Source organism: Terrapene carolina, unplaced genomic scaffold, assembly GCF_002925995.2.
Source record: "Terrapene carolina triunguis isolate 2854851 unplaced genomic scaffold, T_m_triunguis-2.0 Scaffold194, whole genome shotgun sequence".
Classification (NCBI taxonomy): domain Eukaryota; kingdom Metazoa; phylum Chordata; order Testudines; family Emydidae; genus Terrapene; species Terrapene triunguis.
In genome coordinates this window covers 6582004-6606240 of record NW_020664545.1, presented here as the reverse complement: position 1 = coordinate 6606240, position 24237 = coordinate 6582004, and the positions used below count along the sequence as shown (strand labels likewise).

The 24237-nt window shown below is 50.8% G+C and overlaps 1 protein-coding gene across 3 annotated transcripts; it reads left to right on the top strand.

Annotated features, from left to right (window-relative positions):
• Positions 1 to 629: 629 nt before the first annotated feature.
• On the top strand, positions 630 to 18939 carry HSD11B1L (hydroxysteroid 11-beta dehydrogenase 1 like). Of its 3 annotated transcripts, XM_026654994.1 has the most exons (10): positions 630 to 696; positions 4127 to 4184; positions 6447 to 6592; positions 8260 to 8442; positions 12211 to 12341; positions 13823 to 13934; positions 15889 to 15980; positions 17573 to 17666; positions 18208 to 18373; positions 18731 to 18939. In XM_026654994.1, the coding sequence occupies exons 4-10, from the start codon at positions 8358 to 8360 to the stop codon at positions 18915 to 18917; spliced, it is 867 nt and encodes a 288-aa protein (XP_026510779.1). In that variant the 5' UTR covers positions 630 to 696; positions 4127 to 4184; positions 6447 to 6592; positions 8260 to 8357; the 3' UTR covers positions 18918 to 18939. The 3 variants fall into 3 exon arrangements, with proteins under 3 accessions (XP_026510779.1, XP_026510777.1, XP_024078092.1); XM_026654992.2 differs by lacking the exons at positions 630 to 696; positions 4127 to 4184 and having other exon boundaries at positions 5489 to 6592; XM_024222324.1 differs by lacking the exons at positions 630 to 696; positions 4127 to 4184; positions 6447 to 6592; positions 8260 to 8442 and having other exon boundaries at positions 12259 to 12289.
• Positions 18940 to 24237: the final 5298 nt, after the last annotated feature.

The window sequence follows — 24237 nt, the reverse complement described above, 5'->3', positions numbered from 1 at the left end:
GGGGGGGGGAAGGGGACATGGGGCAGTGAGGGGCAGTTGGGGGAGGCTGAAGGGGGCGATGGGAGGCGGTTGGGGGGTAATGGAGGGGGGAGGGGACATGGGGCAGTTGAGGGGGGGCCTGAAGGGGGCGATGGGGGGGAAGGGGACCAGGGGCTGAAGGGGGCGGTTGGGGGAGGCGATGGGGGGAAAGGGGACATGGGGCGGTTGGGGGGGCTGAATGGGGGGACCAGGGTCACTGAGGGGCGGTTGAAGGAGGCGGGGGGGGGGCGAGGGTGGGAGTCCGAGGTGACCCCCGAGGCGCGGACCGTCCCGCCCGCCTCACCTGACGACGGGGAAGACCCGCGAAGAAGCCATGACGGCGGCCCAAGGGCAGCAGCGAGCGCTCGCCCGGCTGATCCGCGCCCGGCCTGGCCTGGCCTGGCCGCGCCGCAAAGGCTTTCGGGCGTTGTAGTCTCGGCTTCCTGCCGGGCCCACTGGTCACATGGTCAGCGCCGGCGGGCGGCGATCATTGTTACCCGTACAGAGTACGTCACTCACCCCCCCCCGCGTAATCACGTGACCAGGAGCGCCCACCCACTTCCGCCTCGGTAGCTGTCATGGCGGCCAGGCCGGGCTCAGGTGAGGGCGGGGCTAGACACGTGACCTCCCCGCCCGCTGACTGTTCCCTGCCTCTTAAGGTCACCCCTCTGCAGACAGGTAGGTCGGGGGGGGGGGGGGGGGCGGAAGGGGCCGGGCCTGGGTCCAGACCGGGGTGCAGGATGGAAAAGCACCTGCCGCGGGCAGCGAGCCAGCGACACGAGCCCCGCAGCTCTGCTCAGCCCCCCCATAATCCCTGCCCCACCTCCGGGGCCACACGCACACCCAGCTCCCGGTGCTGCCTGCCCCCCGCCAGCCGGCTGTGCAATACACATTCCTGGGACATCGCCTAGAGATAGGCGAACTCCCGCCGGCTCTTTACAAATGTACCTTCCTAGGATCTCAGGGTTGGAAGGGACCTCAGGAGGTATCTAGTCCCACCCCCTGCTCAAAGCAGGGCCAACCCCCAGACAGATTTTTGCCCCAGATCCCTAACTGGCCCCCTCAAGGATTGAACTCACAACCCTGGGTTGAGCAGGCCAATGCGCAAACCACTGAGCCGCTGTGATGGTGCTGCCCTAGGAGCCAGCTGAGGTCACTCAATCAGGGTGAACTGCAAACAAAACGGGGCAGACCAACCCCAAACGCTGGTGGTTAGTCCAATATTTAGATTTACCAACCAGCACAAAACAGCTTCTATTGTACCTCACTGGTTACTCAGCAATCCAAACAACGCAGTTCCCTTAAAGTGCCCAGCCTCAGGCCTCCGTCCAGACACACCTGTCAGATCTGATGATGATTACGGAAACTCTTACTTCATCATATAAAAGAAAAGGTTCTTCCAATCCCAAAGGATCAGCCACATACCCAGGTTCAATTATAACTTAGATCTTACCCAAAATACACACTATAGCCAATTCTTACTAACTAAGCTACAATTTATTAAAAAAGAAAAGAGAGAGGGTGTTGGTTAAAAGATCAACATACATACAGACTTGAATTCAATTCTGGAGGTTCAGATACATAGCAGAGGTGAGCTTGTAGTTGCCAAAAGTCCTTTTAGAAATAGTCCATAGTTTATAGTCCAATGTCCATATTCAGGGTGACTCCAGTCAGTGACTGGGGATCTCAATCCTTGTGGCTTAAGGTTTCCCCCTCTTGAAACCCAAAGCAGATCTGAGATGAAGTAGGATCGTGTCCCAGGGTTCTTATACATTTCCAGCAGCCTTTCGGCCTGAGAAAACAATAGGCTTAATTCTCCTTCTCTCAAACATCCTGGCAATTAGCACAGGTTAACCTATCCATTAAACAGTTCAGATACAGGTTACCACAACCTTCAAAGAGACATATAGACAATAATACTATTTCACTCAAGTATCATCATAAATGTTAATATTCCTTTTTGATCTTCGAATTAAAGTTATAGCAATAGACAAGACTTGTTTGCTTACATCACAAGACCTGAGCAATCATCTACCCTTGAGATCTCTAACAATGCAGACTTGCATTTCGAAGCTCTATTCCAGGGGTCGGCAATGTTTGGCACGCGGCTCACCAGGGTAAGCACCCTGGCGGGCCGGGCCAATTTATTTACCTGCTGACGCGGCAGGTTCGGCCGATCGTGGCCCCCATTGGCCGCGGTTTGCCGTCCCGGGCCAATGGGGGTGGCGGGAAGCCGCGGCCAGCTCATCCCTCGCCCGCGCCGCTTCTCGCCGCCCCCATTGGCACGGGACGCCGAACCTGCTGCGTCAGCAGGTAAATAAACTGGCCCGGCCCGCTAGGGTGCTTACCCTGGCGAGCCGCGTGCCAAACGTTGCCGACCCCTGCTCTATTCATTAACATATCTTCCTAACCAGTTTCTACAATTCACCCATGGGTCAGGTCAGTCTGAGTTAATTAACTCTTTCTGGCCCTGTCATCTTTCAATGAAATATTATTTTACACTCATAACGTCACAGCCACAATTCCTGCTCCCTGCAATAAGCAGCCTTCTCGCTGCTATCCCAGAATCTCTGTCTACACTAAGATGCATCCCACCAGCCCCCGTATGCTGCAAAAAACGTGCACTGAAAATGCATCTTGCTGTCAGCCCAATAGGCCTGGTACATAAATAAAATAAATATAAAATTCCATGCAGTGTTGCAACGTGCACTAAAATCACATTTCACGTAGCCACACAATCTTGCAACATGCACTAAACACGCGTTGCACCCTTAGCGACGCAATTCTGCTACATGCCTTAAAGATGCATTTGACTGTTACTGACATCATCCTGCTGCATGGAAATATATTGCGTCTCTCCATTATTTCACGATAAGGCACCAAGATATAAAAGGTATCTATCTCACTCACATCCCATCATCCCTACTACCTGCAGGTAAATGCAGCCCTGCGACAAGTAATGAAATCCATCTAATAATCTGCAATAAAAATCTGTGCAGCTATTATTACTGTATTCGTTTGATTATTTACAAACATGCTGTAGAGTCAGATATGGTCTTTTCTCCTGTTTACTTTTTAGGGCCCCGATCCTGCAAAGGGCTTTCTGTGAGCCTGGATTCTAACCCCCATGGTCATTCCCACTGGAGTGCTGCAGGAATGGGTGGGGGGAAATAACTTAGGTTCAGCTTGTCACAGAGTACATGGGGCCTTGTGTATAGGCCCTGATTCTGTTTGCCCTTGATTTCATTGGCAAAAGTCCCGTTAACTTCAATAGGAACATGAACAGATGGTATGGCCCTAATCCTAAAATTAAATCCTTGTGTGTAGCAGACGTGTCTCAATGTGCAGCCCTGTTCCTTTCAGTTGGGCTTTATGTGAATGAAGGGGTCCATCCCCACAGATCCAATTGCAGGATTGGGTCACAGTTTCTGTGAAAGCAAAGTTAGCTGGAGTAAGTCTCTCTGACCACCACTCTCCTGGAGCCTTGCTGGAAATGGGACATTTATCTCATGAGGCTGTCAGAGCGCACAACCCTGCCAATAGATATTTATTGTTACATTTGTGAGGATTTAGATTTATAGCTACCAAGCCTTAAAATGAAGGTAATACAGACAACTTTAAAACCACCCTTCTCTACGTGAATTCTTTACCTTGGTTGTTATCAACAACACTTAAGATGACTATGGCTGAAAGAGAATACAGGAGAAAAAAGATTTGTCACTGCCTTTTTTCCATTGATTGACTTTGTGGCATTTGACAGCACTTTGCATATAGCCTTTCTCCCGTCATTTGTTTGGGTCTTTCACACCTCAACGGGAAGGCCAACTAATTTTTAAATGTAGGAAAGTGTGGTTGCAAAGCCCTGGACATTGGCAGCATGTCTTAGGGACAGATGGATTGTTAACTCTTTAAAAAATGATCTTGTGTTGACTGTCTCTTTAAGTGTTAAGGGGAGTGGCTAGTGATGCCAAAACTATGTAAGTGAAAGAGAGAGGAGAGAAAGGTCAGAAGAAGTGGAGGAGTGTTTCTGGCAAGTGATACCGAGTTTGCTAAGTGGATGATATTAGTATTTCAGTGCTGGGTTAGGTCTTTAGTTTTCCTTTTGCAGATCATATCCTTAAAGGAGGAGTAAAGAAGTAAAATCCCCCCACTTCTTGTCCATCACTGTAAGTTTGTATATCATGTTAAGTGTGCCTAATACACTGAGATCCTTTGGGATGGAAAGTGACATATAAATATAACTTGTCGATATTTTTACCGGGGTTTGGAATCAGTTTTAAATGTTACATTTTTGGGGACAGGGGGAGGTGAAATCAGTTTATGGTGCTGAAAAAAATGTGGTTTAATTTATTTTGCATTTCAGATTTGATATGTTTTGAGGATCGTGGCAATAAGTTGCATAACGTATGTGTCGGGCATTTAGACTCTAAGGGCTGGTCCACACTGGGGCGGGGGATCGATATAGGAAACGCAATTTCAGCTACGAGAATAGCGTAGCTGAAGTCAACGTTTCCTATATCGAACTAAAAGTACCTACTTCGGGTCCACGCGGCGCAGGCAGGCTCCCCCGTCGACAGCGCTTCCTCCTCTCGGCGAGCAGGAGTTCCGCAGTCGACAGGGGAGCGCTTTTGGGATCGATCTATCGCGTCCAGATGAGACGCGATAAATCGATCCCAGAAGATCGATCTCTACCCGCCGAATTAGGCGGGTAGTGTGGACCAGCCCTAAGGGAAAGTTAGATTTTCAGTTCATGGCTAAAGCTGGGAGTTGGTGCTGATTCTGCAATTCTTTGCTGAGATGTTCCATTAAGGGTAGAAATGACTTTTTGATTCTTTTTTAATCCTGTTCATTCAAGACAGACAGACAGATACAGGGCATGAGAAAGTGCTGTTTCTTTGATAGCTGTTTTGGAAAGATTGAGTGATGAGGAGAATATAATGCCTTTCCCCTCCATATCACTGACAAATCACAGTGAAAGCAAGTTAACAGCGTCTGATGGCTGTGTGGTGTCCTGCAGGTTATGAGTTTGGTAGGTCTGTCTATTTCTCTGTGGATAAGTGTCTGCATGACAAAGACCATCAACAATCTCATCAGAGAGGCCAGTGACTGAAAGAGCTAAGGAAACCGTAGCCCTTTTCTCTAGGGGAGCTCCTCTGAGTTTTGGGTTGAAGTGTGATGTATTGGCAAGAGTGGAAGATCAGGTCAAGCAATGAGCACATTGTAAAGACCGAGAGGGAGGGATGGGCGGATAGATAACAACCCTTTAAGCTATTTGGGAAGGTAAAGGATGGTTGTGTAGCTAAGGACTGAGAGTCAGAATTCCTGAGTTCACTTGCCAGCTCTGACCGTCCTCTCGCCGTGCCTCAGTTTCTCCAATCTGTAAAATGGCAATAATGATACTTACCCAACTCACAGAGGGGGCTGCGAGGACAAATTCATTAATGTCTAGAAGTTGCTATGTACAGTCCTTTACTACGGGCCTGATTCTGATCTGTCTCCACATTTGCCAGGGTGCGACTCCAGTGACTTTAGAGGAAATCCTTCCTATTTACACTGGATTATGCAAGCTCAGAATCCGGCCCTGTGTAACCCCCAAATTTAACATAATTGCAGTCAGCTATTTTATGTGTCCAGCCACTGCTAGCTGCAAACCAAATAATCTTAAGGATTTCAAAAGGCAAGGATAAACAGCTGCATGTTTTGTAGTTTGGGGTTTGCTCATCAGAATAGAAGGAATGTTTAGACAGGCGACCTTGGTTTTAAGTGCCCCTAACATATACATTTTATTGTTGTTCTAACTAGAAATGCTTTGATAATAAAAAATAAGTCATTTGCTAAAATTTAAAAAAATTAGTCACTCAGTAGGGGTTACTCTAGTAACCCATTAAAAGTGACGCGCTCTGTTTAAGATAGCTATAAAAAATTAAGTAAAAGTAAATACCTCAGAGGAGACCGAGGGAGCTTTTTCTCGGGCAAGAAGCTGACACCCCAAACTCCCCAGCACGAAGGCAACTGGCCATCGGCGACCTGCTGTCACCGCCTCTAAACCATGTCAGCCTTTGGAAATTACGTCTTGGAATGCTCTAAACCTGTTGCTGTAATATAAGTTTGTGTGTGTGCGCTTAAGGCTTAATAAAAAGTCGTTTTAAGTACCGTAAAAGCATTCTGGTTTGTATCAAACATGTATCAGACAGAAAAACGGTGTCCCCGTTGATTTATTCCTGGGGAAAAAGCCAGTTAAATAACCACTGCTTTGTGATCTGAAACCCCGAGTAACAGATTGGCAAGCTAATTGCCAGGAGTTGTGATGAGGAAGGGCACGATTGATATAAACAGTTTGTTTGTTTATTTGCTTACGCAAGGCACTATCATTAGCTTGGCCAATTTGTAGCCTGCATCTGATTTGTCAAAGATTTCTTTGTCCTTAGTCCTCAAATTCCAGTGCAACTGCGTCAAACATCATGTTCCAGAGCAGGGTCAGCTCCTTTGAGGACAACCTTCTAGGAGGGATTGCCATGTAACAGCAGAGCAGATTACAAATTCCGGCCAGTTACGAAAGGTAGCATCTAAACAGGTGAGTCTGTCTCTTGATCCCACTTGGGACAAGCTAAAATGCTACTGGGATGTTCATTGCTCAAGTTGCCTGGGGCTGACTGAGAACTCCAAGGTGGCAATAACTGGGCACTCAGAACTCTTTCATCTTGGCTTTCACCAGGACACATCACAGACTGCCCCCCCCCCATGCCTCCAGCTGCTCTTACTGGACCACCCCCCTCCAGCTGCCGTTGCCCTGGAGTTTAGGGCAAGGAGGAAAGTTGCACACTTTGTAAATCAGCTCTGCTCTGTTGATTTTCAGGGCTGATTTACATTAGCTGGGGCTCTGGCACTGAATCTGGAGCCTGGAGGTCAGGGACCCAATCAAATGGTTCTACTGGGAGAGGCAGGGCAAATTCCCTTGGACCTGCCCTGGGAGCAACCATTGCGCCACAGCTCTGCTTCCTTTCCTGTTAGTTTTTAACCACAACAGGACTTTGCTTCTTGCTTTGTTGTTATTTATTGTCCTGTATCCGGTTACGAGGGGCCGTATCAAAGGTCCCAGGTGAACAAGAAAGGCACAGAGTGTTAGCCTGACTTAGGGTTACCATTCGTCCGGATTCCCCCGGACATGTCCGGATTTTTGAGCTAAAAATAGCGTCCGGGGGGAATTTGTAAATGTCCGGACTTCCCCCCCCCCCCCATGCAGAGCGCGCGCGGCTAACAGGGCAGCCGGTCGGATGGTGCCACTTACATGAGGCTCCGACAGCCAGAGAGAGCCCCCCCTCCTCTCCCCTACGGCAGAGATCACTCCCTCCCTCCCTCCCTGCATTCTCCTCCCCTGCTCCTCCTCCCCTGCTGCCCAGCGTGCCGGGACGAACGGCTCAGGCCGTTCCTGAGCAAGTTCACAGAGACATTAGGCGAAGGCCAACAACAAGGGGGCCAGGGGGTCGGAGAAGGGGCAGGAGGTTTTGGATGGGGCAGTCAAGAGACGGGGGGGGGGGGTCGGGAGTTCTGGGGGGGGCTGTCGGGGTGGGGAGTGGTTGGATGGGGCGTGGGAGTCCCAGGGGTCTGTCTGGGGGTGGGGGTGTGGATAAGGGTTGGGTCAGTCAGGGTACAGGTGGGGGTAGGGTCCTAGGGGGCCAGTTAGGATGGGGGGAGGGTCTCAGGAGGGGGCAGTCAGGGGACAAGAGGCAGGGAGGCTTAGGTGGGGGGTGGAGTCCTGGGGGGCAGTTAGGGGCAGGGGTCCCAGGAGGGGGCAGTCAGGGGACAAGGAGCAGGGGGGAGGGTTGGGGGTTCTGAGGGGGGCGGGAAGTGGGAGGGGCAGGGGCGGGGCTAGAGGAGGACAGGGGCGGGGCTAGGGCGGGGCTCCTCCCATCCTTTTTTTGCTTGCTGAAATATGGTAACCCCACCTGACTTATCCAAGGGCCATATCAATCTGTAAAGAATTAGACCTTGGAAAGCCAAGCAGCTTGCACTGCGTCCAAGGGGAAACTCAGCCCTGCAGTGTTGGGGTCAGGGTCCTTCGGGGCAGCTTGAATTTACCCCATGGGAACTCTGGTGGGAGCTGCTCCTTTGATCAGCTGGGCCTTACCCCCTTCTCAGCAACTGCAGCTATTTCGTTACCGGGCCTCCCCAACTATTATTAGCTGCCAGTGGGGACTTCCCGTGCCAGTTCACACACTTGCCATTACGCTGTTCACACAGGCCGGCTCACTGCGCACGGGGCGGAGGTTGACGGCGCTTGGGACACTGCACTCACCCTTGAGGCGCTCTTCGTTCATTCCCCCAAGGCTTTGGGGAGGATGATCCCACCTTGGAAAGCGCTTTGTACTGCTGGGATTCTAGTTGGGCTCCTGGCTTTCTTCTGGAGAGACACCTTTGACCCAGGTAGGCGGAGAGAGGAAACAGACAGAGCTTGGGAAGGGGTGGGGGGTGGGAGAGAGAGAGAGAGTGGGGGTGTGGGTGTGGCTGAGAGCCATTGAACCAAACTGTAAAGCTTGTCTGTGATGGAAACCACCTCTCCCAGCACCTATGGAAGGTGAATGGGGGACGGGGAGTGTTCCCAAACTGTGGTCTGTGGAACGCTTGCCTGTGGTCTAGAGACAGCTGTCTGACCACAGGGAGCTGCCTGTCCTTGTTTCCACCTGCAGAGAAGAGCCGGGAATGGGCGACAGAGGATGGATCGCTTGATGCTTGCCTGTTCTGATCATTCCCTCTGGGGCACTGTCAGAAGACGGGATACTGGGCTAGATGGACCTTTGGTCTGACCCAATATGGCCGTTCTTATGCCTGTGAAAGAAGCTGGGATCAAGAAAGAGCCAGCCTAGCTGTATTTATTAGGGGCCATTGCTATATGCTAGGTACAGGACAGGCAGTGTGGTCTAGTGGGTACTACACTGGACTGTAACTCAGGAGACCTGGGGTCTATTCCCTTCTCTGCCACTGACTAGCTGTGTGACCTTGGGTATGTCGCTTTCCTTGTTTTGCTTTGTTCTCCCTCTTCCTATTTTTTGTCTCTTTAGATCATAATCTCTCTCAGTGCTTCATTTCTCCATCTGTAAACTGGGCAAGCCCCTTCGTTTTCCGTTTAAACCCGTTTTTACTGAAAAAATCCCGGGTTTTACAAAAAGTATTATTCCTTTTTTTCCGATGTTCACCCTACTCTTGTATTATTCAAATATATAAAAATAACTGGTTTTATTAGGGACATACAATCCATTGCATGAGATCTATGTATTATGATAATACATTAGTCTGTGTGTATATGCAAAGCTGCCTGTTGAAATAAGACTATGTATTAGTCTAGAAGATACACACAATAAACAAACAGGCCTGCACGCAAGCTCTGAAGTGTGTGCGCCTCTGAAGGTACTGATGAATGTCACGCCCGCCACGTACACATCTCAAGCTGTTAGCAGATTTAAAGATTTAACTATTTAAAGATTTGACACACTGAAATGGGAAGAAAATGAAAATCTGTCACAGAATATGTTTCAGAACACAAGAAAGTATTCAAAAGTTGAAAAAAAAAAAAAACAGGGGAAAAGGATGAAGTTGAGTGTATGTGCTGCAAATGGTGTATCCCACTTATTAAATGTAAATATTTATAGGCTATTAGTTCTAAGTCTACAACAGTAAACTGTTTATTCAAATGCAAAGTTTTATTTGGGGATTAGAGATGCTCTTTGGGGCAGGGACTGTCCTCAATACGTGTACGTACAGCGCCTAGCGCAGAATAACTCTGATCTCAGTCGCTGTCGTACAGATAATAAGGAGAGAGGTACTACTGGTTGCCAGCAGGAGTGACCAGCTCCCATCAGGTGCATCCCCGGGTAGGGGAACAGATAGGGGAACGTACTGCAGATATGCAGGACATCTGCAACTGCTCAGTAAGTGGTCACAGACCAACTGGTGACATCTTTTCACAGGTGGGGTAGCGTAGCTGGTGGCACAGCTATCTCTGTACAATGCTACTTAGGCCCAATGATGAGGATGTCCAGGTGAATAAAGACCGCTTTAATATAAGTCTTACTGGGGCAGATGGGACTCTTCAGCCGTGTCAGGCAGCTCACCTAAGAGAAGGGAAACGCCGATTTCAAACCCAAGGCATCAGGCATGGACAGCCAGGGTGTGAAGCCTGTGAAGACATGCTCATGTGAACTGATATCCATGTTAAGTGTACCCCAGAGGGCTAGGGTGTTCCCTGCGACCAGCACACAACAGCCTTCCTTGCGTGTTGTAACAGGGCAAGGAGCAAGTGAGTAAGCTGAGATCTGCACGTTGGAAAGTAGGAACGCTGGCTGGGAGAAGTTTGGAGCTATGTCTGGTCTTAAAGGGGACAAGAATAAATGTGACGTGCAAGAGACCAACTGGAAGGGTTGCAAAGCCAAGATGCTGGCGGAGGGTTACAAAATCCTCAGGGAGTTCAACATCCTAAAACGGTATTGGGGTTGTTCTGGATGAAACCATGCAGAAGCATGTGATAGAGGTTACCAGAAGGTCGGACGGACTGATATGTGTCAGACTGTTCTGGGAAGAGGTAACGAGCCATATAATACGGGGGTATTTACTAAAGTTAGGAGAGGATCAAAGAGTAAAAGAGGAGTTTTTCGATGAGTTGTTGTCCTTTATTGGAAACGTACCATCCAACGAGAAGATAATTATCAGAGCAGATCTAAATGCGCATGTTGGAACTGGAAAGACTGGATATGAAACTCCACGGAGGGCAAAGAACTGGAAACAGAAACTCCAAGAGAGCACGATCCTACAGACTTGTCTTGCGCTGGGCTTGGTGATCGTAAACACACACTTACAGAAGAGGGAAAGCCACTTGTAACTTATGCTGGTGGAGGATACAAGTCCCAAATGGATTTCCTTTTAATGAGAAGAAGCAACAGATCATGAATAATCAATTGGAAGGTAATACCCAGCAAGTGCATTGTGAGACAGCACAGACTTCCCCTTATGGACATCAGAATGCGGAGACTTTGGAAATACCTGAACGCCTGGGCTCCAAAAAGGCCTAAGCGTTGGAAACTTAAAGATGGTAGTGAAAAATCCTTCAAACAAGGAGAAAGGCGTAGACTTACTGACACAGGGATGTGTGAAGGACGCCTGGTTCAAACTAAAGTCGGCTCTGCTGGAAACGGCACATGAAGTCCTAGGAGTGACGAAACCAGTAGCAGATAGGATAAGAAGAGAGACTTGGTGGTGCAATCCTCAAGTTCAAGAATCCATTGAGGGGGAAAAATAAGATCACCTTCAAAAAAGGGCAGGCCAATAGCTTGAGCGGTGATAAGATGGCATCTTTTGAGGCAAAAAAGGAGGCTAACAGAAGTGTTTTGCAGCAGCTAAAAGTATGGTCTGTGACAAACTATATAACTGACTAGGAGGACATGAGGGAGGGAAGACCATCTGTAGACTCACCAAGGCAAGAGAGAAGATGATGAGGGATGTGAACAAGTTTGCTTACATTAGAAATGAATATGGCATATTGCTAATGAATGGGGAATCGATCAACAAAGTTTGGAGTGATTATTTTGCAAGAGTGATGAATGAGGAATTAAGGACATGTAAGCCGAACTTGGATGTGATAAATTACATAGAATCATAGAATTGTAGGACTGGAAGGGACCTCGAGAGGTCTTCTAGTCCAGTCCCCTGCACTCAGGGCAGGACTAGAAGGCATAAATGAAGAAGTTGAAGAGGCGCTTAGGAAAATGAAATAGGAGAAAGCATCTGGCCCAAATGAAGTATCAGTGGATGCGGTGAAGTCCTTGAGAAGCAAAGGCATCAAGTATTTTACAAGTTTGTTCCATGATATTCTTAAGAAAGAGAAAAAATTCCAGATGAGTGGCATAAAAGCTTTGTGGTGCCTACTTTTAAACACAAAGGAGCTATTACATGGTGTGTTAATGATCTCCCAATTAAGCTGATGTCACAAGCTATGGAAGTAGTGCGGGAGAAGATTATTGAAAAGTGTCTGTGTGGGATGGTTGATATCTGGAATGGTCTCTTGCCATACTTCCTATCTTTCCTACGCAGTGGGATAGTTTCCAATCTTGAGCGCTCCCTGCATCAGTAATTGTAATTCCTCTCATTCTTCTTTCACTAACACTTTCTTCTTGTGCTCTCTCCCCCTCCCCACCCCTTAAGACAGCATCTCTGGTGCCCGAGTTCTCCTGACCGGAGCCAGCGCTGGGATCGGAGAGCAGATGGCATATCATTACTCCAGGTTTGGTGCTGAAATAGTTCTGACTGCCAGGAGGGAAACCCTGCTGCAGAAAGTAAGAGCCTCCTCACACAGTAGAAAGCAGAAGGGGTGAAGATGTGGCCATTAAAAAAAACAGGATGTAGAGCTAGTCAGAAATGTTCCACCAAAACTGTCTTTTGACAGAAAATGGGGGGTTTGACTAAATGAATTTTTACATGAAAAGTGTCTGCTTTCTGTAGAAAAATGTCAATTTTTGTCTTCGCTGAAAAACACTCCCAAATCAAAATTGTTCAATTCTGAAATGCCTCTGCTGTACTTTTTGGGAGCTGTAGTTTGGGTGCCTTGTGCTCCCATTCTTATCTATGGGCCAAAATCTCCAGCCAGACTTCATATCCCATGATGCAGTGCCACCATATGACTGCCATGATGCACCACCTCCCCTCACCAAGAGGGGATGCTGTGGTGCATCATGGGAGATGTAGTCCAAGAGGGACCCCAACCTATAGAGGAGACAAGGGAGCATGTGACTCTGGACTACAACTCCCATGAGGCACTGGAGCAGCATTTCGGAATTGAAATATTTCTGTTCTCAAGCAAAATATTTGACTGAAAACTCAAAATTTTCTTTGAGGAGATAAAAAAACATTTTCCAACCAGCTCAAATAAGTTGGAAATACAAACTCATCCATCTCTGGAGTACGGAAATCATGTGAGAACAGGCCCAATGTAAGGTTCTGAGCTGATGGGAAGGTAAATGTAAGAACATTGCACTAGGCCTGGGCTCACCTAAGCCTGTTGCAGTGTCTCGTTCGGGCTTCGTTCACATTAAGTATTGGGGGTAGCCGTGTTAGTCTGTATCCACAAAAACAACAAGGAGTCCGGTGGCACCTTAAAGACTAACAGATTTATTTGGGCATAAGCTTTCGTGGGCAAAAAACCTCACTTCTTCAGATGCATGGAGTGAAAGTTACAGATGCAGGCATTATTATATTGACACATGAAGAGAAGGGTGTTACCTCACAAGTAGAGAACCAGTGTTAACAGTGCCAATTCAATCAGGGTGGATGTGGTCCACTCCCAATAATAGATGAGGAGGTGTCAATTCCAGGAGAGGCAAAGCTGCTTCTGTAATGAGCCAGCCACTCCCAGTCCCTATTCAAGCCCAAATTAATGGTGTTAAATTTGCAAATGAATTTTAGTTCTGCTGTTTCTCTTTCTCAGATTAAGGTAGGTCATGAATTTAAAGCACAATAGCTATTCTGGAATAGTTTTTCATGTGGGCACTCTTATTCTGGGTTAATGTAGGGTGTTAATTTAGTGTGTTATAATTATTCCTTGGTTAATTTCCTCATGTAGACAAGTCCTTTAATGTAAATGAGAATCGCTCCCTTTTGGGTTGGATGGAAGTAAATGTGGGTGTGAAGTGTGTGACTTTGTTCATAGTTGGCTCTTCTTGACCATGGCATGAAAACAGTGAGGTGAATGAAGTAACAGCCCCTTGTCTCTCCCCACCAAAAAAAGTAGACTTAGATCTGTCTGTTGTTGTTCCTCTAGGTGACGGAGAAATGCCTGCAGCTGGGAGCAAAGAAAGTCTTTTACATCCAGGCCGATATGTCTTCCCCTCAAGCCCCAGAAAAGGTGGTGCAGTTTGCTTTGCAAAAACTGGGTGCGTATTGGGCCGTCTGAAGAAAAGCAACTGATGCTGGGGGAGAACAGGTGTCCGTGTGAAAGTCAGGCTGAGACTATAACAGTTCCAGGTCCCCGGGGGCTGGAGGAAAATATGGTTGCAGCTGTCTTGTTCTGAATGGCCCGATGGGAAAGGTTCGCTAATAATACCGAATTCCTGGGTCTGATTCTCATTCACACCAAGGCTCCGCTAACGTAAAGCGCCCTTGAAGTGGGTGTACATTCATACCCATCGCACCCTGCCAGAGCAGCGTTAAGGGGCCTTGCCTCAAACGAAAGTCAAGCCCTCTGTCCTTCAGGGGCGTTAGCTGATTAACCCTCACGATGCTTCTCTGAGGAAGGGGTGGAGGGAGGGCAGTATTGTTCTCATTTGACATGGGGAAACTGAGGCACAGCGCGGTTCAGGTCAAATTCATACCTAGTTACTATGGTGGCTGGTACCATATAAATACCAGCGAGAGTAGATCAGACAGATCTGGCCTAGCTGGAGACTGTTGTTCCCATGTACGTTGTGTGTGTGTAATGAGCTCTCAGTCCAGTTCTTAACGGACACATGTCCACATCGCAGACAGCACCATCCCAGGTGCGCCTTCTCATTGGTAGCCTCCGCCAGGGGGCCAAGGACTCGTTGGGCTGTGGAGGTGGAACCTTTGGGAGTGGGTCCCTCTGGATTGAGGTGGAATACAATAGGTGGGACAATGCGGGCAGACGTTCCCTGGGCCAGGAGGGAAGCCAGGCTGCAGAAGGCCGGAGCAGGCTTCAGCAGAGGTCTTTGTCCTCCCGGGATGCCAAGGCTGGAAAGGAAGGATGGCCCAGTGATTAGAGTATTAGCCTAGGACTTTGGCTTCAATTCCCTGCTCTGCCACTGCTTTCCTAGGTCACCTTGGGCAACTCACTTCATCTCTCTGTGGCTCAGTTCCCCATAATACCCTGCCCTGCTTCACAGGGAGTTATGAGGGTAAATACATTAGAAAGTACCTTAGATGGGCCCTCATGTGATTCTATCTTTCTCTGGATCATGCCTGGCCCAGCTGCTCTCAGGCTGCGTCATCCTAACTGGGAGCTGCAGTCCTGAGAAGGTCTCTATGCACCCAGCTCCCTCTGTACATCCTGCCTCGAGCCGGGTAACGCAGCAGGAAATTCAAGATTCCCAGGTCACAAGCCGCCAAACACGGCTTCCCTTGCTGTGTGACTCCCTTGAAGGGTTTGCTTTTATTTACTACAAGCATGGGGGGCGGGGGCGGGGGGTGGCTTTTCCTGTCCTGCGCTGGCTCTGCAATTGATCCGTTGACGCCGTGTTGCCTCGGTCGGAGGCAGGCGAGTGGGAGTCAGGACTCCTGGGTTCCGCTCCTGGCTCCAAGGGTGACCTGGGTTTATTCTCTTTTGGCCTGACGTGTCTTTGTGGAGCCCCCCCTCACTGTCGTGGCTGAGTGCCTCGGTGTCCCCACTTCAGCCAGTGATGGATGGGTGTGTGAGGAGGGTGCCTGGTGTGTCTATTCCAGCCTGGTAATGGTTGCAGTCTCAGCAGTGCCTTTGATTGATAGTGGGGGGCAAACTGGGTCTAGCCAACTCCAGCTGCCTAGCGCCCAAGGCGCAGCTGGTGCCCCAGGGGACACTCAGCGATGCCTGCAGCTACCCTCCTCTTTTGAAATGGAGCTGCAGCTTGCAGGGACTACACTTCCCACCATGCAATGCTTCACCTGGAGCCAAGGGGCACTGGAAAGAGACACCCAGGGCCATCTCTCTAGGTGCTGCCTGGGGGGTCCTGAGGAGTTGCCTTGACTGGGCACATCCTGGGCTCCAGCTGATGGACCTCTTCCCAGCAGCCCAAAGGAAAGAGCTGGCTGGTTTGCTTCCCCCTTTATGCTGCATCTCTTGGCCCAAGGATGGTCCCGACCCTGACCCCGACCCCCATCCTGCTCTGCTGCTTACAGGGGGACTGGATCACCTGGTGCTGAACCACATTGGCAGGACCCCTTTCCAGATGTGGGATGGAGACGTGGAACACACCCGCTGGCTCATGCAGGTGGGTTTCTGCAGCCGAGCGCGGGCTTTCCTGGGATCGGCCTCGCTTTCAGAGACGCGGGGCAAATGCAGACCGGGGGCAACTCCACTGAAGTGGGGCCCTTTGACTCTAAACAGGGGTGAAAGGAAAAGGTCCGTAATGCTTTGCTGCTGATTGAGAAGGCTGCTGAGATGTGAGGCAGGTAGCTGATCTGTTTAGGTCATTGCCACTTATCTATCTCTGTCTGTCTGTGTCTGTCTGTCTTTCTTTCTGATTTCTAGGGCACCAATCAGTGTAGTAGCTAGTGAGGGTGTGTAACATGGCAGTCAGTGGCTCCTAGGGCCCTGCTTACAGATGCAGGGTTTTTTGTTGAATCACTCCAATGTACAGCCAGCTATTGTTCTATAGATATATGGGCCTATGCCATGGTAACGGACTGATTTATATGCTAATAAGCTTGAATTAAGAGGCCTAGTAGGAGAAGGGCACCCCAACATTAGTAGGGTGAGGAAATACAGATAAGGAAAAGGGGCTCAAACACCTACTGAATGTGCATTAGGCATTGCAGGCGTTAGCGTAACCTCTGATTAAAAGGTGGCACTCGGCCCAGGGAGATTTCCTGGAATGTGCCAGGCCAAGGACCACTCGTGGGTCATCTTACCTACTATGGGGCTCCCCGCAAAGGATGGTATGAGTATGCAAGTTCTGGCTGCTTGTATTATCTATATCTAGTTTGCTATGTTGTAGAGTTTGTGATAGTGCTGATTGTGCTAATAAAACTATTGCAAATTCAAAAGGTCTTCCCTAAGTATGAGTGTCTCTCCCACATATACCAGGGCCCTCACTCTGAAATTAATCATACTGTGATGGATCTAGAGGCAAGCAAACACTGCCAAACCATGGAATGTTAAATTGGGAAATCAAAATAATACTTAACCAATAGATCAGGCAACGGATGTCAGGTTTTAGAACCCTAGAGATGCTGAGCTGTTTTACTGACTCATCTGGGAGGCCAGATCAGTTGAGTCCTACTAGCTCCATTCCAGAATACGAAAGGGCTTGAGCCTCTTCTCAGAAGAAGTAGTAGGGGTCGGGGTAGAGAGATCCTGCAGGGGGGGAAAACAGTCAAGCTCAGGAGAAAACTTAGGCTGATGATTATTCTTTTTTAATTAAGTTCACAATAAAGGTAAACCCAGGAAGAGGGTAACTTTGGACCAAAGCCAGGGTGTTAGGAGCAGGGTGGGGAATGCCACTGTCTAGCAGGCTGAAAACCAGAGAACAGCTAGCTGCTCCTTGTTACACGTAGAGACTCAAGGAATCCTTGGGTATATGTGCAGCAATAACCTTAACTCTGACCCCTCCTCGTTAATCTGAAATCTTAAAGCGCCCCAAAATGTAGTGTTCCTATTATCCTATCAGTCCAGACCCCCAGATAGGTGCAACCTTTCCCTGGATGCTTTATGTAGCAAATCAAGCACCCCGCCCCTTTCATTTCATCACCTTTGTAATGAGTGGGTGACCCCATCCCCAGCCCGCCCACTGAACAGATGTTTAGTTTTGGCTTTGGCTGCCACATTCCCATTCCGTTCACGTCTCCTCTCCTTTCATTCCAGGTGAATTTCCTGAGTTATGTGGCCTTGGCATCTGCAGCTCTTCCCATCTTGGCTGAGAGTAAAGGATCTCTGATTGTGGTTTCTTCCCTCACAGGTCAGTGCTTGAAACCTGCACAGAGCTGTGGCTGATAAAGATGCAATGCCTCCGCTTGATCCTGAATGAGTTTCTAAGCCCTGCCTGCAGCAGTCTTCAGAATTGCAGCGTGAATGGGACTCTGGCCCTCTCTGGATTACATCATTTCATGTTCCTGTAGGGCTTCCCACCTTCAGAGCACTTCCTGGGGCATATACCCACAGCTGTGGCCGAGTGTATGGGAGGGCAGCAGCCAAACCACCACACAAGATATTTTGGCCAAGAGTGTGAACTGATTGCTACAGGCGGGGGGCAGCCCGAACAGCAAGGAATCTTTCCCCCCCACATGCATGACGATTGTCCTGGTGCATTATGGGATTGGATGTTTCCGTCTTCTGATGAGGAAACTTGTCTAGCTGGAGCAATGGTCTGATGCAATGTAGCAAATCCTCTGTTCTTATGTATTCCTTCCAGGGGGTTCTCTCCCAGCTGTGCCCTCACCCTCAGTCAGGCTCTGCCAGACGTTTCACTTGGTTTCCTCTCCTCGTGTTTTCCTTTCTAGGGAAAATCTCAACTCCCTTCACAGTCTCTTACTCCGCCACCAAGTTCGCTCTGGACGGATTCTTTAGCTCCCTGCGCCATGAGCTCGCCATGCAGAAGCAAGATGTGTGCATCACACTCTGCATCTTGGGGCTGATCGACACCGAAATGGCTTTGGAGAAGACGAGGTGCGTGTGTGTGCACAAGAATGGGTGCGCATGTATGTGGGCGTTCGCACGTGTGCAAGAGAATGTATGGTGCGAGAATGTTTGCATCGGTGTGTGTATTCCTGCGTGGGCGTACATGAGTGTGAGTGTAGCGTGCACACGTCTGTGTATGTATTAGTGCGTTCATGGATGAGTGTGGAAGGGTGTGCGGGCATGAGCGTCTGGATACGTGCATCTGGGTGGATTGGTGCATGCGTGTGAGTGTGTACAGCCCTGTGGAGCTGGTTTGCATCTTTCACTCGTGAGATGTCCGTTCGCACAGAGCAGGCCAGCGCGGTGACGGGGGGGTTGTATGACCGGGTCATTGTTCCCTTCCAGGGACAAGGTGTACATGAGCGCCTATCCCGCTGCTGAAGCCGCGCTGACCATCATCAAAGGCGGAGCCACCAGGGCACGGGAGGTGTTCTACCCCTGGTGGCTGGAGCTGCTGTGCCACGTGCGGGATTGGTTCCCCGACCAGAGGGATGTCGTTATACAGAGCTTCTATAACTACACCAGCGCCTGAGTGATGCAGAGCTGCCATTCCCTTCGCCCTGCAAATACAGGCGCAAGGCCCTCGCCTCCTGCTGAGGTCAAGGTCAGCCATTGGCTTCAGTGCGAGCAGCATTTGGATCTGGAACAAAAAATGTCAGGAAATCGTTGGCTAAGGGTCCAGTAGCAACCTTAGCTCTGATCCCTCCTCTGTCCCCATCAACCTTATCTCTCACCCCTCCTCTGTCCCCATCAACCTTAACTCTGACCCGTCCTCTGTCCCCATCAACCTTAGCTCTGACCCCTCCTTTGTCCCCATCAACCTTAGCTCTGATCCGCCCTCCGTCCCCATCAACCTTAGCTCTGATCCCCCCTCCATCCGTATCAATGTCTGACCCTTCCTTCCTCCCCATCAACCAGTCTCTGACCCTTCTTCCATCACCATCGACCTTAGCTCTGATCCCTCCTCTGTCCCCATCAACCTTAGCTCTGATCCCTCCTCTGTCCATATCAATGTCTGACCCTTCCTTCCTCCCCATCAACCAGTCTCTAACCCTTCTTCCATCACCATCAACCTTATCTCTGATCCCTTCTCTGTCCCCATCAACCTTAACTCCGACCCCCCCTCCATCCTTTTGAACATCTGACTGCTCCTCCCTTCCCATCAACCTTAACTCTGACCCCTACTCTGTCCCCATCAACCATAACTCTTTACCCGTTCCGCTCCCTGTTTATATTCCATGCATGCTCCAAAGACCTTACACAGTCGTCTAACTGACGCTGCCTCAGCTTCTCATACCCCTGCCCCTTGCCGCGTTGACTCCAGCCTCTGCGGCCTCACCCATCCATTCATATGGGCTGGAGTCTCCCCTCTGCCCCAGCCCACGATGTCCCAGGGCTAGGGATAAAGACTCCCCACTTCTCCGATGCAGGATAGAAACCATCCTCCCAGCTGTGTCACCCCCACCTCAAAGACAATCCCCCCTCCCCCGTAGGAGGCAGACCTTCCCAGTGGGATAAAGCCTGGAGTCCCTCCCATCCCGTTCCAAGGGCTCAGGGCCCTGGGATTGGCGAGCAGGGGGCTTGGACACCTTTCAGGAGGGATATATGTTCACCATAAAAGATGGATGATGGCCCCTTCCCCAACCCCAGGCCAACTCCATTCGGCCTCTTCTTCCCTTCCCCTCTTGGCCAATAAGACATGGGTGCTAGCCCAGAAGTCCCCCTTGTGTGTGAGTCGGGGGGTTCCCCTGGCTATCACTGAGCAAGGAGAAAGTGGGGTGCTCCGCTCGGGGATGGGGGGATTTGCATGGAGGTCTCTCCCCTGCCTGGTTGGCCAGAGCAACAGGCAGAGACAATGCTCCCAGCTCCTGCCCCCTGCTGGCTGGTAATGAAAGGGAATGCAGAAGAACCAGTATGCGCCCAACATGTGACCACATCCTACCGGCCGGGTCCAGGGTTCAGCCAGCACGCCCTTTCCAGCTGCGCTCTAAGCTCCTTACCCAAACGCAGGTGGAGTCAACGGGATCAGGACCCAGGGGCCTGATTGTCAGCAGCACCAGCCACCATAGGCGCCAACTTTCCCCGGCGCCGGTGGGAGCCTGCGCCCCCCTGCCCCCAGCCCCGCCCCGACTCCACCCTTGCCCCGCCCTGCCCCCATTCCAACCCCTTCCTCAAAGTCCCCGCCCCAACTCCACCCCATCCCTGCCCCTATTGGACCCCTTCCCCAAATCCCTGCCCCGGCCCCGCCTCTTCCCCCAGCGCGCTGCGTTCCCCCTCCTCCCCCCTCCCTCCCAGCCACGTGAATCAGCTGTTTCGTGGCGCAAGCGCTGGGAGCTAGGGAGAAAAAGCGGGCATGTGGTGCGCTCAGGGGAGGAGGCGGAGCGGAGGTGAGCTGGGCGCGGGGCGGGGAGCTGCCGGTGGGTGCAGAGCACCCACCAATTTTTCCCCGTGGGTGCTCCAGCCCTGGAGCACCCACGGAGTCGGCGCCTATGCCAGCCCCCCCCAGCTGCTATGGAATCCAGTGGATTTTGTGGGTGCTCCGCCCTTCTGAAAATCAGGCTATATTGAGACCTGTGCAAAGCTCATTTGAATGGGGCGAGGCAGCTTGGCCACCACAAGGTGGCAGTAGTTAGCAGTAATTAGCAGCACAGAACCCATGCTGTGGCCAAGGCCAGTTCAGTGGCTTTCACCAGGGCCCGGGGCTGAATACCATTCAGGGAAACTCAAGGAATTCACGTTGTGCTTCTAGTCTGGCAGTGAACTGGGCCGCAGAGGGGTCTAACCCTCAGACCAGTGCTGGGCCTGATGTTTGTAACTCAGGTAACTGACAATGCACAAGTAATGGTCGTGCAATAAACGAGTTGTTCCCATGTGAGCCGAGTTGTGTTCGATTCGTTCGTGCGCTGTCTGGAGGGGCGGGGCGGTCTTTGAAAGAGATGGGTGAGATGGAGAAAGTAAATACAGACCAGCCACCAAATCCTGCCACCGTGGAATTTTGCTGGCTGCCAGGGGACGAGGGATTTAAGAAGGAAGGTCTGTTTGAGTGTGCGTGGCTACCTGGGAGTGGAGACAGTAGTCAAATCAGAGAAATGTAGGGCTGGAAGGGACCTCAAGAGGTCACCTCGTCCAGCCCCCGGTGCTGAGGCAGGATTAAATATACCAGTCCCCAAAAGTTTACCATCTAAGCAGAGCAGAGGCCGATTATTATCGCCCTGTTGAACTGAGTCCCAGAGAGAGATGGAGTGACTTGCCCAAGGTCCTACAGGGATTCTGGCAGAGCTGGGAATCAAGCCCCGGGTCCTAGGCCTTTAATCACAGGGCCACCCTACCAATGGAGCTGTTCACAATCAAGATGAAGGCAGAGGAAATAAAGCGGAGTTGGGCAAAAAGCCCCCGAGCGTTATGTTTCCTGCAGGCATGCTGAGCCCAGCCGTCAGGCTTCCAGACCCGTCAGAAACGTCCAACCTTAGGCCCACGCCAGCAATGCAATAACAACAGTCGGCCCCTGCTTGGCTTTCCATAAGCAGCATCATTTCTGGTCAAGGCTGCAGGCTGTGGATGTCTCAGCGCGGCCGGGTCCAGAGTGCCTCTATCATTCAATTCAACCCCTTAAACCGGACGTTGGGGAACCGACTTTCCATCCGTGAGCAGTGGGGCTGGTGGAGGCTGAGGGTATGTCTTCCAGCCAAGCAGGAATTAGGGATCCAGCCCAGAGTTCTGCTGCTTCGCTTGTGCTGTGTGCAGGGGCATTCCAGCAGCACCACACAGGCTGGAGAATGCCCTTTAAGGATGTGCGGAGGGATTTGGAAGTGGCCCCAGGGGCCGGCCAAGCTGCACAGGATGGAAAGAATGTCTCTGCCCTTAGTCACTAACCTTTTACACTGGAAACAACAGGGAATGTGCGCGGTGACTCACCGCCACTGGGCAAACCTGCTGCAGTAGGTATTTGTTAAGCAGCCTGTTGTTTGCTTATGTGTATTTTAGCCCTGTGTGCGGGGAGTCTCTTCAGACACTCTAGGCATCCTGAGCGTGACACTGCAGTCCTGGGGAGGGAGGGGATGGGATTGCAGCACATGCAGATGTACTCCCAAGCTAATGTTTATCTAGCGAGCGTGGGTACCAATAGCAGGGAAGCCGCGGCAGCACAGGCTAGCCACCCGCATGTGTACTCAGGGTCCCAGGAGAGCCTGTGCTGAAGCCATTGCTATTGTTATTTGAGCTGGCTGGGTCAGAACTAGCTCGGGTATGGCTACCCGTGCTTCAGTCGCACCTCTGACTGCAGTGCAGACATACCCTAAGTTAGAGCAGCCCCGAGGCTGCTCTAACTTACAGTGAGGCTGACAGATCGTCTGCGTGGATAGCTCCTTTTACCAGGGCGCTTCAGAGCCCTTCACAAAGTTGGGTCAGTACCATTATCACCATCCTATGGGTGGGGAAACCGAGGCAGCGGCTGCTCAGCAAGTCAGCCACAGAGTTACAGAAGCAGGAACGGCTCCAGCCCTAAAGGGAGCATGGCCAGGAGTGATGGGTCTGGGGGAATAGACCCCAAAGGTTTGGCTTGTTGCAATACACACAGTTGGATCCCCAGCCCTGCGGATATGGGGGGGGGCTCCCAATTCACTAGTCCCAGCCACTTCCCTCCGCTGCCACTCTTATCCCTCACCACACCAAAGAAGTGCATTGATACTGATTGTTTCTGTCCGACATGCCGGACCCGATTCTGCTCCCTGTCATGCTAGTGTACATCCAGATCCACTCCCTGGGCCTCAGTGGATTTACTCTAGCGTAACAGAGATCAGGATCTGGCTCGGGGGGGTTCAGAGATGTCCATTTGCTGGGGAATTTTGCTCCCCCGCAAAAACCAGGTCAGCACTAACGTGACTTTAAACAGCTGCTGTAATATCCCAGTGCCTAACTTTCTTGCTTGGTTCCCTGGCGATGGGGAGGGGAAGAGGGCTCATTTCACCCCCCTCACCTCAAATTCCTCCATGAGATTCTCTTGGATGGAACCAGTTATTGCCCGCTGATGCCCCCCCTCCCGCCCCCAGCTCCCGGGTGAGAAGCCAGCTCCCCACTCTCCCTTGCAACCCGTCTGCAAAGAATGGAATCTAGCATCTTGTGCACACAAGGAGAGTTTTCCCCGGGCAATGCAAGGAGGCGATCTGCCTTGGGGAGGGGGAGCGGGGAGGGGAGTAAGAGAGAAGCAAATTGACAAAGGCTAAGAAGTGACCCATGAACGCTGTCCCGGCAAGGCCCAACAAACTTTTCAAACAAGGGCTGTTTTTTCCGAAGGCAGGAGAAAAGCCTACAAAGTGCCAATTAACAGTGAATCGCTTCCCCCCTCCCGCCGCCGCCCCATCACCTCCCTTGCAGAGCCCTGACAGCTCTGGTGTCTGGGTTAATACCAAAGGGCTTTGCAGGGGGAATTAGAATTCTCCTCTTTGTTTCAGGGGGCGCATTTCCAGTTCACTGGGCGTTCAAAGGCTAATCAAACGGGACTTTCCCCATCGTGCGGCGGCAGCACAATAAGCGCTGTAGAAATTATACAGTTATCAGGAGAGGGGCTTTGGGGGGGGGGTTGGCGAGCCGAGGGGGGGGGGATTTTAAAACCAACCCCTCCCACCAGTATCGGTGCCTGCTCCAGCTATCAAAAGCAAGTCTCTTGCCAAAGAGGGGACAGGAGTAAGTGTGAACAGGAGGGACAATGCGCAGGGGGTTGGGGGAGTGACCCCTTCCCTCGCTCCCAACAGGTTGCATGGGGGTGAGGGCTAGCTCAGTGTTTTGAGCGTTGGCCTGCTAAACCCAGGGTTGTGAGTTCAATCCTTGAGGGGGCCACTTAGGGATCTGGGGCA

Coding starts and splice junctions, on each gene's coding strand:
- HSD11B1L (XM_026654994.1), top strand. CDS start 8,358: ATGATCCCACCTTGGAAAGCGCTTTGTACTGCTGGGATTCTAGTTGGG. Junction 15,981..17,572: donor ACACCCGCTGGCTCATGCAG/GTGGGTTTCTGC, acceptor CTTTCATTCCAG/GTGAATTTCCTGAGTTATGT. Junction 17,667..18,207: donor TGTGGTTTCTTCCCTCACAG/GTCAGTGCTTGA, acceptor TTTCCTTTCTAG/GGAAAATCTCAACTCCCTTC.